The sequence below is a fragment of the Salvelinus fontinalis genome, chromosome 1, assembly GCF_029448725.1.
Source record: "Salvelinus fontinalis isolate EN_2023a chromosome 1, ASM2944872v1, whole genome shotgun sequence".
In the NCBI taxonomy this organism is placed as follows: Eukaryota; Metazoa; Chordata; class Actinopteri; order Salmoniformes; family Salmonidae; genus Salvelinus; species Salvelinus fontinalis.
In genome coordinates, this window is record NC_074665.1 from 49,203,953 (window position 1) to 49,217,058 (window position 13,106).

At 46.7% G+C, this 13,106-nt stretch overlaps 1 protein-coding gene across 2 annotated transcripts in view; it reads left to right on the forward strand.

Moving 5' to 3' along the window:
- The window catches only part of LOC129856890 (semaphorin-4G-like), a 36,221-nt gene that overhangs the window by 17,931 nt on the left and 5,184 nt on the right, over window positions 1–13,106 (forward strand). The window contains exons 8-15 of one of the 2 annotated variants that reach the window (XM_055924649.1): window positions 1,158–1,312; window positions 3,667–3,842; window positions 5,136–5,274; window positions 5,610–5,832; window positions 5,992–6,107; window positions 6,218–6,372; window positions 6,964–7,025; window positions 7,489–9,611. In XM_055924649.1, coding sequence (XP_055780624.1) covers window positions 1,158–1,312; window positions 3,667–3,842; window positions 5,136–5,274; window positions 5,610–5,832; window positions 5,992–6,107; window positions 6,218–6,372; window positions 6,964–7,025; window positions 7,489–8,519 — 2,057 coding nt within the window. In that variant the 3' untranslated portion in view covers window positions 8,520–9,611. Of the gene's footprint in view, window positions 1–1,157; window positions 1,313–3,666; window positions 3,843–5,135; window positions 5,275–5,609; window positions 5,833–5,991; window positions 6,108–6,217; window positions 6,373–6,963; window positions 7,026–7,485; window positions 9,612–13,106 lie in introns of both variants that reach the window. The other variant, XM_055924639.1, reaches the window with a different exon arrangement.

Below are 13,106 nucleotides of genomic sequence, written 5' to 3' on the forward strand. Positions count from 1 at the left end.
AATGGAACCGCCGAGTGTTGAAGCTCGTAAAAATCATATGTCCTCGGTTGAAGCACTCACTACCAAAAACTATTAGTCGGGAGCTTCATGAAATGGGTTTCCATGGCCGAGCAGCCGCACACAAGCCTAAGATCACCATGCGCAATGCCAAGCATCGGCTAGAGTGGTGTAAAGATTGCCGCCAATGGACTCTGGAGCAGTGGTAAAGCATTCTCTGGAGTGATGAATCGCGCTTCACCATCTGGGAGTCCGACGGACGAATCTGGGTTTGGCGAATACCAGGAGTACGCTACCTGCCGATATGCATAATGCCAACTGTAACGTTTGGTGGAGGAGTAATAATGGTCTGGTGTTGTTTTTCATGGTTCGGGCTAGGCCCCTTAGTTACAGTGAAGGGAAATCTTAATGATACAGGACACAATGACATTCTAGACGATTATGTGCTTCCAACTTTATGGCAACAGTTTGGGGAAGGCCCTTTCCTGTTTCAGCATGACATTGCCCCGGTGCACGAAGCAAGGCCCATACAGAAATGGTTTGTCGAGATCGGTGTGGAAGAACTTGACTGGCCTCAACTCCATCGAACACCTATGGGATGAATTGGAAAGCTGACTGTGAGCCAGGCCTAATCGCCCCAACATCAGTACCCGACCTCACCAATGCTCTTGTGGCTGAATGGAAGCAAGTCCCCTTCCGCAATGTTCCAACATCTAGTGGAAAGTCTTCCCAGAAGAGTGGAGGCTGTTATACCAGCAAAGGGGGCACCAACTCCATATTACTGCCCATGATTTTGGAATGAGATGTTCGACAAGCAGAGGTCCACATACTTTTGGTCATGTAGTGGAATTGTTTCTAAATGTATTTAAACGTAATTCAAACACAGTAAATAGTATTTGAAACCAGGTCTGGTACGAAGTACTGGTCTAAAACATAGGTCCTTTAATATCCATTCCTTCATAATATAAGATCTTCCTTCACTTTAGCATTCTTCAATTTATATACTGTGGTCATCCTTGTTTTCAGCCTACATTATCTCTATAGGAGTTGGTGGCATGGTAGCAGGTTGTCGTTAACATGAATCTCTCCATAGTATGTGCTTTGTCCGAAGTTGGACAGAATATACACAGAATGATGGTGTGTTGCTATTGTATGAGCAGAGGCGGACTTTGTGGGCTCGGCACTGCTGAAGGAGAGTGTCAACAGCTCGCTCGGCGACGACGACAAGATCTACTTCTTCTTCACGGAGAGGAGCCAGGAGCAGATGGCCTACCCCAGCCAGACCAGGGTGGCACGGGTTGCCCGCGTCTGCAAGGTAGGCCTGGAGGGGGACAGGTGTTATGTAATTTGGGGTTGCCCTAGAGGACAGGCTCAATGGCTGGAATGGAATGAATAGATCAAACACAAGGAAACCAGCCATTACTATGAGCCCGTCCTCCGATTTCGCCCTCTACCAGCATTCTCCCAGAATAGCTTCATTTCTCACCAAAACTCCAGGCCAAACCTGGAGGGTTGGCAACCTTATATTGGATTAATTTAGTGTACTTCTTGTTTTCAGTTCTGAGGAGAGGAGTAGCGAGCTTGCTCTTGGAGTTGCCTGTGTTTTTCATTCACATTGTGCTCTCACCCACTGAGTGAACTTCAGGTTGATTATTGTTCTCCTCACATCTTGGCTGCTTTCTGAAGGGCTTCACAGTGTGCCACTGTTGCCAGGCAGGGTAGAAGCCCACCCAACCCCCGCTGCAATGGTAGACTCTCTTTCTCTCCCCACTTTCTCTCTCCTCTCGCTCCCTCCCCCCACTCTCTCCCTCCTACCTAATTTTACTGGAGATCAGCGTCTCTCTCCAGACACTGTGCCCAGAAACCACTCCTGGAGATACAGAAAATGGTTGTTTCACTCCTCCACCTCCTCCTTTCTCTTTGGCTGTGCCTGGTGTAACTGTAATCTTCATGCTTGCAGTCTCCCTATTTCAAAAATGCAGCTTTCTGGGAATGGGGTCAAGTCTGCTGCCTGTGCCCACTTTGTGGTAGTGGTGGTGGTGGAGGGGTAGAATGTGATGGATCCAGCCATAACTGGGCCACAGCAGACCACGCAGATGTCAGTCTGGGGGGTGGCGACTCGGCACAGTGGCAGTCACCCATGATGATGACAGTTGCAGCGGCGACAGATCCCCAGACACAGAATTCCCATAAGTTGCTAGCCAGAGAATACTGGAGGCGTGCCACTGGTCGGTCTGCTTCTCAGCCAATCCCCAACCTTCTTTTCATCGGCAACCCACATCTACGGTGTGCAATCCATTGCACAGCCATCCAGATGCCAGATGTGGCATCCATGCTTAAGGTGGCCCTACATGGCTATCAGGCTATATAGCTCTTGGCCATAGCCCCTGCATGGCTTCTACCACTCGTTTTAGACCGTTGCCAAGTAGTAACACACCTGAACCAAGGGCTTGGTTAGTTAATAAGTTGATCAGGTGTGCTACTGCTGGGCTAGAATGAAAATGTGCACCACTTGGCACTGGTCCACTTCCTCCACAATTTATTTTCACATAGGCATATCCTCAGGGTGCTGTGCTAGGGTCCTTGTGTCTGTTAACAGATTATGAAGTGACAAGATGATTAGCCACAGAGCGTGTGCATTACAATTCACCTGACAGGCTATTGTTAACATCACCACAACCAACATCATCACAACCCAAATATCTTTAGTCTTCTATACCGGCTGCTTGTGCCTACTTTTGGATGGCGGCCATCTTGTCTCTCTGCCAGAGCTGGTTGCCAACTCTCACCAGGGGTCTAATTCACTAGGGAGAAGATTAACCTTCAGTACCGGTGTATTTCTCTGCTTAATCTTCTCTTTTTTTGCATTGAGAACAACGCTATTGTTCTCGATGGATCAGCCCTTTTTATGTATGAGTAATGTGTGCTGTTTTGTGTTTGTTTTGGTTACTTTGTTTACTGTGACTACAGTGTTTTGCGGCGGATACAGTTCTGAGGCTGGGTAGAGAGATGATAGAGGTCTATGAAAGACAGAAATGAAGAGCGACGGGTGTATTTAAACCCTGCCATACAAAGAGGGGAGAAGTCTCTTGTCTAAATGAGGTGTGCTAAATCACTCTATTCAGGCTTCTTCTTCTCCGAGCGCCTCCTCTGCTGCTGCTGCCTGAAATGCAATTGGAGTAAATGTGTTCCAGGCACACTGTGAGCCTCAACTGAACACTCTCATTCAATGGTGCTCAGTATTGCTTCTAGGTGGGGTTGTGAATAAGTGTGTGTGTGTGTGTGTGTGTGTGTCTGTGTGTCTGTGTGTGTGTGTGTGTGTGTGTGTGTGTGTGTGTGTGTACGTGTGTGTGTGTGTGTGTGTGTGTGTGTGTGTGTGTGTGTGTGTGTGTGTGTGTGTGTGTGTGTGTGTGTGTGTGTGTGTGTGTGTGTGCGTGCAAGGGGGTACGTGTGGGTCTGTCTCTGTGTGTATGTGTTTGTGGTATGTGTACGTATGATCATGAGTAAACCTGTGTGTGTGTGTGTGTTACTGTATGAGTGTGTATCTCTGTGTGTGTGTGTGTGTATGTGTGTTTTGTGTGTGTGTGTGTGTGTGTTACTGTATGAGTGTGTATCTGTGTGTGTGACTGATGTTCTGTCCATCGCTCCCTTTCTCCCCCTCCCTTCCAGGGTGACTGGGGCGGCCAGAGGACCTTGCAGAGGAAGTGGACGTCCTTCCTGAAGGCTAGACTGGTGTGCTCCGTTCCTGACTACGAGCTCCACCTGAATGTGCTGCGTAGCGTCTTCGTACTGGAGGGCCCAGACGTACACAGCACCGTCTTCTACGGGATCTTTGGCCTGGAATGGTAAGAGAATGGAGCAATGGGATTTGTTGTCTACCATACAGGGGACTGGATAATTGTCAACTGGCTTTATACTGTTGTGTAGTCATGCACTCACCACTTTGTATGCAGAGATTTGTGGTCTGTTGACAGTGTAAGTATATAGTAGTTTGTTGGGGTTATCGGATGGGAGATTCTAGGCTGATAGAGAATGATGGGGAGTGAGAAAGGCTGACATTGGGGCTGCAGTAGGAGCATATCAAAGACCCTGTCAGGCGAAGATAGAGTAGCAGAGATTCTCTCTCTCACTCACTCACTCACTCACTCACTCACTCACTCACTCACTCACTCACTCACTCACTCACTCTCACACACAGACACACACAAAGGTGCACCTTTGTGAGTTACACCCATCACCATGTGTGTGACCTGAGTGAGTAAGCCCTTGGGCAACACTGTATTACTCTGGGCAGACACCAGAAGAAGTCCTGGATTGGTTGTGCGGGCTGAGGAGGACACACAATAGGCTTTACAGTGACTCACACAGGCTAATCCTACCTGCAGGCTAGGAGCATTTGACAGTTATTTCCCCTGGTTCCCATCTACTAGCACATACACAGGACAAAACGACTCTTTCTTTCCTAGGTACTCCCCAACAGAGCCATGTCATGTGGCTTAGAGTGTGTGTTCCAAATGACACCTGACCTTGACCAGACTATTTGTCTCTAGTGGAAATAAGGTACTGTAGGAAATCGGGTATCGTTTTAAATGCGGCCATCCAGTCAGTCTTTCACCCAAGCGTGTAGTCCCAGGTAGTAAGACCTATGCCAACACAGTTGCGAGTACATGACTCAACTGCACATTGAATACGAATAAAGTATAAGCTTAGTGCTGATATACAGTAAGACAAGAGCTTACCCCTGTTTAATGACGTGGCCTCAACTCCCCATATCCCTGTTGAAAACAAAGGGAAGGAGAGAACAAGGAAAAGATTACTGTTACCCAAAACCAAACCCACACTTTCCTTCCCACCAGTGGTGGAAAAAATACTCCGTTGTCATACTTGAGTGTGACTTTACATCACTGCTTCCACCACTGCTTCCCCACCCACTACAGCTTTCAGTGAATTATCTACTAAAACCTTACCAAGTCTATTGACATTTTCTCTCTCGGTGAGTGGATCGCTGATGTGTTTGAAATTAGTTTTGGGTGGCCGGTGGCAGTTACTTTCCAAGAACAAGCTTCAATGTTTTATATAACGTAGAATTATTATTCTCTGACTTTTGTTCTGTGTCTTGGGGCATTTTTTTGTCTCAGGAAAAATGTCAAGGTGTCTGCGGTGTGCCAGTACTCCTTCACAGATATTCAGAGGGCCTTCGAGGGGCCTTACATGGAGGTGCAGGATTCCAAATGGAGGGAATATAGAGGGAAGGTTCCGGTACCAAGACCTGGCTCGGTAAGTCTCTAGGAATACCCTTCAATCACCTATTCCTCCCCTTTCCCCCGTTCCTTACCACCTTGGATCAATCTCAATACTCTCTACACAGTGTCCTCCTTTCCTCGTCTTCTATCCTTCATCTGAAAAGACTGAATAAGTGAAAGCAGTACTTAGACTTGGCTGTCACCTGACTAGTTCTTTAATATGCGGGTGTAGAAGAGGAAGCCCCTTAATGCTGTTGAGGTGAGCCCTTGTCTATTTCTGTCTCACTCACTCTCTTCTGATCTGTATTGACTGCTCTCTCTTTCCCTCTCCTGCCCCTCTCTCTCTCTCACTGCCTTCTCTCCTTCCAGTGTATCACAAACATACACCGGTCCCAGGGCATCAACTCGTCCCGTGACCTCCCAGACAACGTGTTGGCCTTTGCGAGGCGCCACCCCCTGATGTCTACACAGGTCCACCCCATAGGAGGGCGACCCCTACTATTCAAGAGAAGTGTCAATTACGTCAAGATGGCCGTGCACCGGGTGGCAGCTCTGGACGGACACGTCTACACCTTGCTCTTCTTGGGAACTGGTGAGTGGCTAGATGTGTAATGCGTAATACATATTTTTTCTTGAATGAATGTTACATGAATGTTATATGACAGTTATATCAATGTTATATCATATGAATGTTATTTGAACGTTATATAAACGTTGGATGAACATTATATGTCTGTGTTTTTTCCTGCAGATGAGGGCTGGCTGCACAGGGCTGTGGAGGTCGGAGGTCAAATGCACATCATAGAGGAGCTGCAGCTTTTTGAGAACCCTCAGCCTGTAGACAGCATGGTCATCTCCCAGACACAGGTACTATATGTTGCTCATACATGCTAATAACACGTTTTAAAGCATTGTGCCTGCCAGTTATAAGTAAATTGTTACCAAATAGTCATGAAACATGAGCTCTCGTCCAACAGGGAAGTGTCTATGTGGGCTCCAACTCTGCAGTGCTCCAGGTCCCCTTGTCCTCCTGCCAGCGCTACACGTCCTGTTTCGACTGTGTGTTTGCCCGGGACCCCTACTGTGGCTGGGACGGGAAGCTGTGTGTGGAAATATCCTCACGCACAAACACGTGAGGGCAGGCACACACACGCACGTGTACACACACACACACACACACACACACACACACACACACACACACACACACACACACACACGTGGGACACCAGTGAGTGAGGCTGGGGACTGTTTTGTGTCTGGAATCATTTACTCTGCATGAGTGAGCGTCAGACATTTTAATCTTCATTGCTGCTGCAGACACATCAGACTCCTCTGTGGTTTTCCTGTGGATTTGTTGCTGTGCTTTGAGCACCGCGTTAGTTTGAGAGAGTTTCATTCCAATTAAAAGAAACCTTGCAGATCACCTGCTGTCATATTTCAATAGGCTCTGCTTAGAATGTTTTTGTTGTTTACTTTCTTTTCTTGACTTTAACTGAACGCACCGTGAAGTACCTCTATAAAATGGGTGGATTGTTTGATTACTTAAATACACAACCCAACATCCTATTTTATGTGTACTTCAATGAGTAATATGTAATGACTCCTGTTCAAATGTTATACCGTTTCTGCATTCCTACTTGGTCTGTGTGTACAGTATGTGTGGGTGCCCACTGCCCTGGAAGCATAAATGAGAACTAACATTCTTCTGGCTCCTATTCAGCTCCAATCTAACCCAGGATATACAGAAAGGCAACAGAGGCTGTGACAACAGCACAGGAGCTGGTATGTACTAAGCACACACACACACACCATACACTCACACACCACGTGTGTGTTCATCGCTCTCAAACACATGCATCGTACATTCACACACACACAAGTTCTATTTTAAGGGATATCACAGCATTAATATATTCCGACATGTGGCTCTTTTACCCGCAAACCCAAACCATTTAAAGGCCATTAAGGGATTTCATTAGGTGTGCAGTGCTGTTACTACTCCCCCAGGCTGCTCCACTCACTTTAATCAGTTCCTCTTACATTAAATTAGAGGTCAGATGATCGAGCTGTCTGCATTGCGGGGTTCTGTCCGCTTTCAGAAGCTTACTACGAATAAAGATGAGAAGTGACGCTGAAAGGTTAATATGTCCTGCTAGCTCTGCTTTGATAATATGATCTGCCATTTCTTTACATCTGTTTCTGTATTCATCTCTCTCTCCTACTCTCTCTCTCTCTCAATCAGTAGTCCACCGCAGGCGTACGGTGATGTCTGGGGACGACATCCTCCTCCAGTGCGAGCTGCACTCCAACCTGGCCACGCCGCACTGGACCCTGGATGGGCACGAGCTCCAGGGCTATGACCTCGACTCGGGCCACCGCGTGGGCACCGACGGCCTGCTCCTCATTGGCGCCCGGACCAACCAGAGTGGAGACTACCACTGCTACGCCGTGGAGAACGACGTGTGGGTGCCAGTGAGGCTGTACACGGTGAAGGTGCACCCTGACCTGCCCTTCCCTGTGGGGCCAACAGTCACGACGAACACTTTATCAACCACCGCCACTACCGCCACTACCGCCCCACCAAGCCCTTCTCTTACTCCCAGCAGCCCCACCGAGCAGCCCCTGCCCTCCCCACCTGCTCCCCTCCCCTTTGGACCCGAGTTCCAGACCTACAGGCACATGGAGGCCATGTATATCTCCCTGGTGGCTGTGCTGGGCGGGCTGTGCCTGGTGCTGACCATAGTGTTGCTCTACGTCAGCTTCTGCAAACGAGCGCCCTACCAGGGCCGCAAGTACTCCCAGGAGGGGCTGCCCGAGTCAGGGGCCGCAGCCGAGAGGAAGAAGAGCTCCCATTCCCATCTGGAGCTCAAGACCATGTCCATCCACTGCAACGGCAGGCAGGACAGCAAGCGAGGACGCCGCTCCCTGTCGGCTTCTAACGTGGACGACGTGTGCGACGGCTTCCTTCAGATTGTGCCCGGGGGAGGGTCTCCGGGGAAGTCGCCGGCCCCTCCCGCCCCGCCTCTCCCAATGCCGCCGCCCCTGCCCTCCTCGGCGTACGCATCGTCAGAGTACGCCAACGGGATGTCGGCGACATTACCCAGTGTCCTTCGCAAGATGAACGGCAACAGTTACGTGCTGCTGAGGCAGACGGCGGACCCCGAGGGGAGCACGTCTCCCCTCTACCACTCGTTCACCGAAGAGCTCAACCGCATCCTAGAGAAGAGGAAGCACACACAAATGGACCCCCAGCTGCCAGACGAGAGCTCTGTCTAGCCCCCTCCCATCACTTTCCCATTGATCTGTTTATTGGTTTAACCCAACTACCCCAGAGTTCCCCCAAGAGGCAGGGAGGTCAAACTTTTGTATTATACTGCTGCTGTTTACCCAGTGTCAAAGCAACCTGTGGGAGTATCCATACCTAAAACTCAATGTGCAGCTTCCTGTGACTCGAGATAGGTGCCCCACGTAATTTCACTACTGAACATTGGAGTAAAGAAGACTTTCTGACTTTTACCAAACTGGAGCAGTCATTGATATAGTCATGGTAACCATTTTGGACACACATTGTACTATTACATGGACCCTTTGATTGACTTTCAAGGACTTAAGGTCACATACATGATACATATACACAAGTTAGTTACAATCCTACCTCAGATCCTTACCCTATTGGGAAAGTAGGGTCAGTGATGGTCTGGTCAGCAGACACACTGACAGCGAGTGCTGTGGTGTATCGTCGGACACGGGACGATGAGAGCCCAGGTCATATGACCAACGACCATGAAGTGAGATGGTGATGAACGTAAGACTGTGAGGAACTACCAAATCCGGTATGAACATTATAGACCATCGTCTAAACTATTGAGTTTGGAGAACAATGGGTACGGTAGTTTAGTGCCATACACGTCTAAGATGGCTCTTATTGACCCAGGCCTACAGAACTTCATATGAGAGCAAATATGGTTGGACAAATAATACATTTCAGTCATAACTTAATACCACACACTTATCTTCGTTTTCTTTTGTGCTTATGTAAATAGCAATAGTATCGCGTGGCAGCCATCAGTAGCAACCTGTTTAAATACTGCCAGTTGAAATGGTTGCGCCGAAACCATATTGAAATGGAACTTTTTAGCATCTTTGTGTTGTTAGCGTCGGACTGTGTCAAAGGGGGAAAACAGCAGTATGGATAGACGGCAGGTTTTATCTAAGCTTGGCGGGATGAAGACTATCATTAAAGAATGAAGACAATCGTTAATGACTGATCTCTGGTCAGATTGATCAGAGAAACTGAGTGATGATGATGTTGATGATGGATCTGATTGCCAGAGATGTGTGAGCCCAACAGGAGACCAGAAGGCAAAGGTAAGACTGAGAGAAAGCTGTGCCCTGCACGTGTTGTTGAAATACTTCTCAATTACTATGAACATGCACATTGTCACTGTCATTCGAACCTTTTTTTCAAAGTCAAAGTCCACCACTACCAAACATCAGCAGATGAAGGCGATTGGGGCAGACATATTGATTTACACAGTTTAGCAGATGTTATAGCGGGTGCAGCGAAATGCTTGTGTTACTAGCTCCTAACGGTACAGTACAAATATCAAACAATTAAAAACTAGAACGAATCCAGATAACAATCTCAAATAACACTGTATCGGTAATCCAAATGCAATCTATTCGTCTGTACGGAGCTTTCAGAAACTATTCATACCCCTTGACTTATTCCACATTTTTGTGTTACAGCCTGAATTCAAAATGGATTAAATATACACTGCTCAAAAAAATAAAGGGAACACTAAAATAACACATCCTAGATCTGAATGAATGAAATATTCTTATTAAATACTTTTTTCTTTACATAGTTGAATGTGCTGACAACAAAATCACACAAAAATTATCAATGGAAATCAAATTTATCAACCCATGGAGGTTTGGATTTGGAGTCACACTCAAAATTAAAGTGGAAAATCACACTACAGGCTGATCCAACTTTGATGTAATGTCCTTAAAACAAGTCAAAATGAGGCTCAGTAGTGTGTGTGGCCTCTACGTGCCTGTATGACCTCCCTACAACGCCTGGGCATGCTCCTGATGAGGTGGCGGATGGTCTCCTGAGGGATCTCCTCCCAGACCTGGACTAAAGCATCCGCCAACTCCTGGACAGTCTGTGGTGCAACGTGGCGTTGGTGGATGGAGCGAGACATGATGTCCCAGATGTGCTCAATTGGATTCAGGTCTGGGGAACGGGCGGGCCAGTCCATAGCATCAATGCCTTCCTCTTGCAGGAACTGCTGACACACTCCAGCCACATTAGGTCTAGCATTGTCTTGCATTAGGAGGAACCCAGGGCCAACCGCACCAGCATATGGTCTCACAAGGGGTCTGAGGATCTCATTTCGGTACCTAATGGCAGTCAGGCTAACTCTGGCGAGCACATGGAGGGCTGTGCGGCCCCCCAAAGAAATGCCACCCCACACCATGACTGACCCACTGCCAAACCGGTCATGCTGGAGGATGTTGCAGGCAGCAGAACGTTCTCCACGGCGTCTCCAGACTCTGTCACGTCTGTCACATGTGCTCAGTGTGAACCTGCTTTCATCTGTGAAGAGCACAGGGCGCCAGTGGCGAATTTGCCAATCTTGGTGTTCTCTGGCAAATGCCAAACATCCTGCACGGTGTTGGGCTGTAAGCACAACCCCCATCTGTGGACGTCGGGCCCTCATACCACCCTCATGGAGTCTGTTTCTGACCGTTTGAGCAGACACATGCACATTTGTGGCCTGCTGGAGGTCATTTTGCAGGGCTCTGGCAGTGCTCCCCCTTGCACAAAGGCGGAGGTAGCGGTCCTGCTGCTGGGTTGTTGCCCTCCTACGGCCTCCTCCACGTCTCCTGATGTACTGGCCTGTCTCCTGGTAGCGTCTCCATGCTCTGGACACTACGCTGACAGACACAGCAAACCTTCTTGCCACAGCTCGCATTGATGTGCCATCCTGGATGAGCTGCACTACCTGAGCCACTTGTGTGGGTTGTAGACTCCGTCTCATGCTACCACTAGAGTGAAAGCACCGCCAGCATTCAAAAGTGACCAAAACATCAGCCAGGAAGCATAGGAACTGAGAAGTGGTCTGTGGTCACCACCTGCAGAACCACTCCTTTATTGGGGGTGTCTTGCTAATTGCCTATAATTTCCACCTGTTGTCTATTCCATTTGCACAACAGCATGTGAAATTTATTGTCAATCAGTGTTGCTTCCTAAGTGGACAGTTTGATTTCACAGAAGTGTGATGGACTTGGAGTTACATTGTGTTGTTTAAGTGTTCCCTTTATTTTTTTGAGCAGTGTATATTTTTCTCACCAATCTACACACAATACCCCATAATGACAAAGTGAAAACGTGTTATTACAAATTTTTACAAATGTATTGAAAATTAAATACAGAAATAGCTTATTTACATAAGAATTCACACCCCTCAGTCAATACATGTCATAATCACCATTGGCAGCGATTACAACTGTGAGTCTTTCTGGGTAAATCTCTAAGAGATTTGCACACCTGGATTGTACAATATTTGTCCATTATTCTTTTTACAATTCTTCAAGCTCTGTCAAATTGGTTGTTGATCATTGCTAGACAGGCATAGATTAGTCTTGCCATAGATTTTCAAGCCGATTTAAGTCAAAACTGTAACTAGGCCACTCAGGAATATTATATCTCATCTTGGTAAGGAACTCCAGTGTATATTTGGCCTTGTGTTTTAGGTTATTTTCCTGCTGAAAGGTGAATTTGTCTCCCAGTGTCTGTTGGAAAGCAGACTGAACCAGGTTTTCCTCTAGGATTTTGCCTGTGCTTATAGCTGTATTCCATTTATTTTTATCATAAAAAACTCCCTAGTCCTTGCCAATGACAAGCATACCCATAACATGATGCAGCCACCACCATGCTTGAAAATATGAAGAGTGGTACTCAGTGATGTGTTGGATTTGCCCCAAACATAACACTTTGTATTCAAGAGATAAAGCTAATTTCTTTGCCACATTTTTTGCAGTTTTACTTTAGTGCCTTATTGCAAATAGGATGCATGTTCTGGAATATTTTTATTATGTACAGGCTTCCTTCTTTTCACTCTGTCATTTAGGTTAATATTATGGAGTACCTACAAAGTTGATCCATTTTCAGTTTTCTCATTCAACTCTGTAACTGTTATAAAGTAACCATTGAAATTCGCTGCTCGACTGAAGGACCTTACAGATAATTGTATGTGTAGGGTACATCGATGAGGTAGTCATTAAAAAATCATGTTAAACACTATTATTTCACACCGAATGAGTCCATGGAACTTGTGTGACTTGTTAATCACATTTGTACTCCTGAAGTGATTTAGGCTTACCATAACAAAGGGGTTGAATACTTATTGACTTAAGACATTTCAGCTTTTCATTTTTTATTAATTTGTAAAAATGTCTAAAAACATAATTACACTTTGACATTATGGGGTATTGTGTGTAGGCCAGTGACACAACATCTTAATGTAATCAAATTTAAACTCAGGTTGTAACACATCAAAATGTGGAAAAAGTCAAGGACTGTGAATACTTTCTGAAGGCTATGTACACCAAAAAGATCTACAAAGAATGATATATACAGTAGTAGATGTAGTAAAATGAGTTATGTGAAGAATACAGTATATGGATACACAGGGTGAAAAACAGTATAAAAGAAACAGTCCAGATTCCATCCCAGTTTGATGTTGGCGCTATGTGTCCTTTGCTGTCCCAAGCTGGTGGCCACATGCCAGATGAGCTATATGACCTTCGCACAAAAAAAGACCTGCGTCATTGTTACTTAGCCCGCAACGC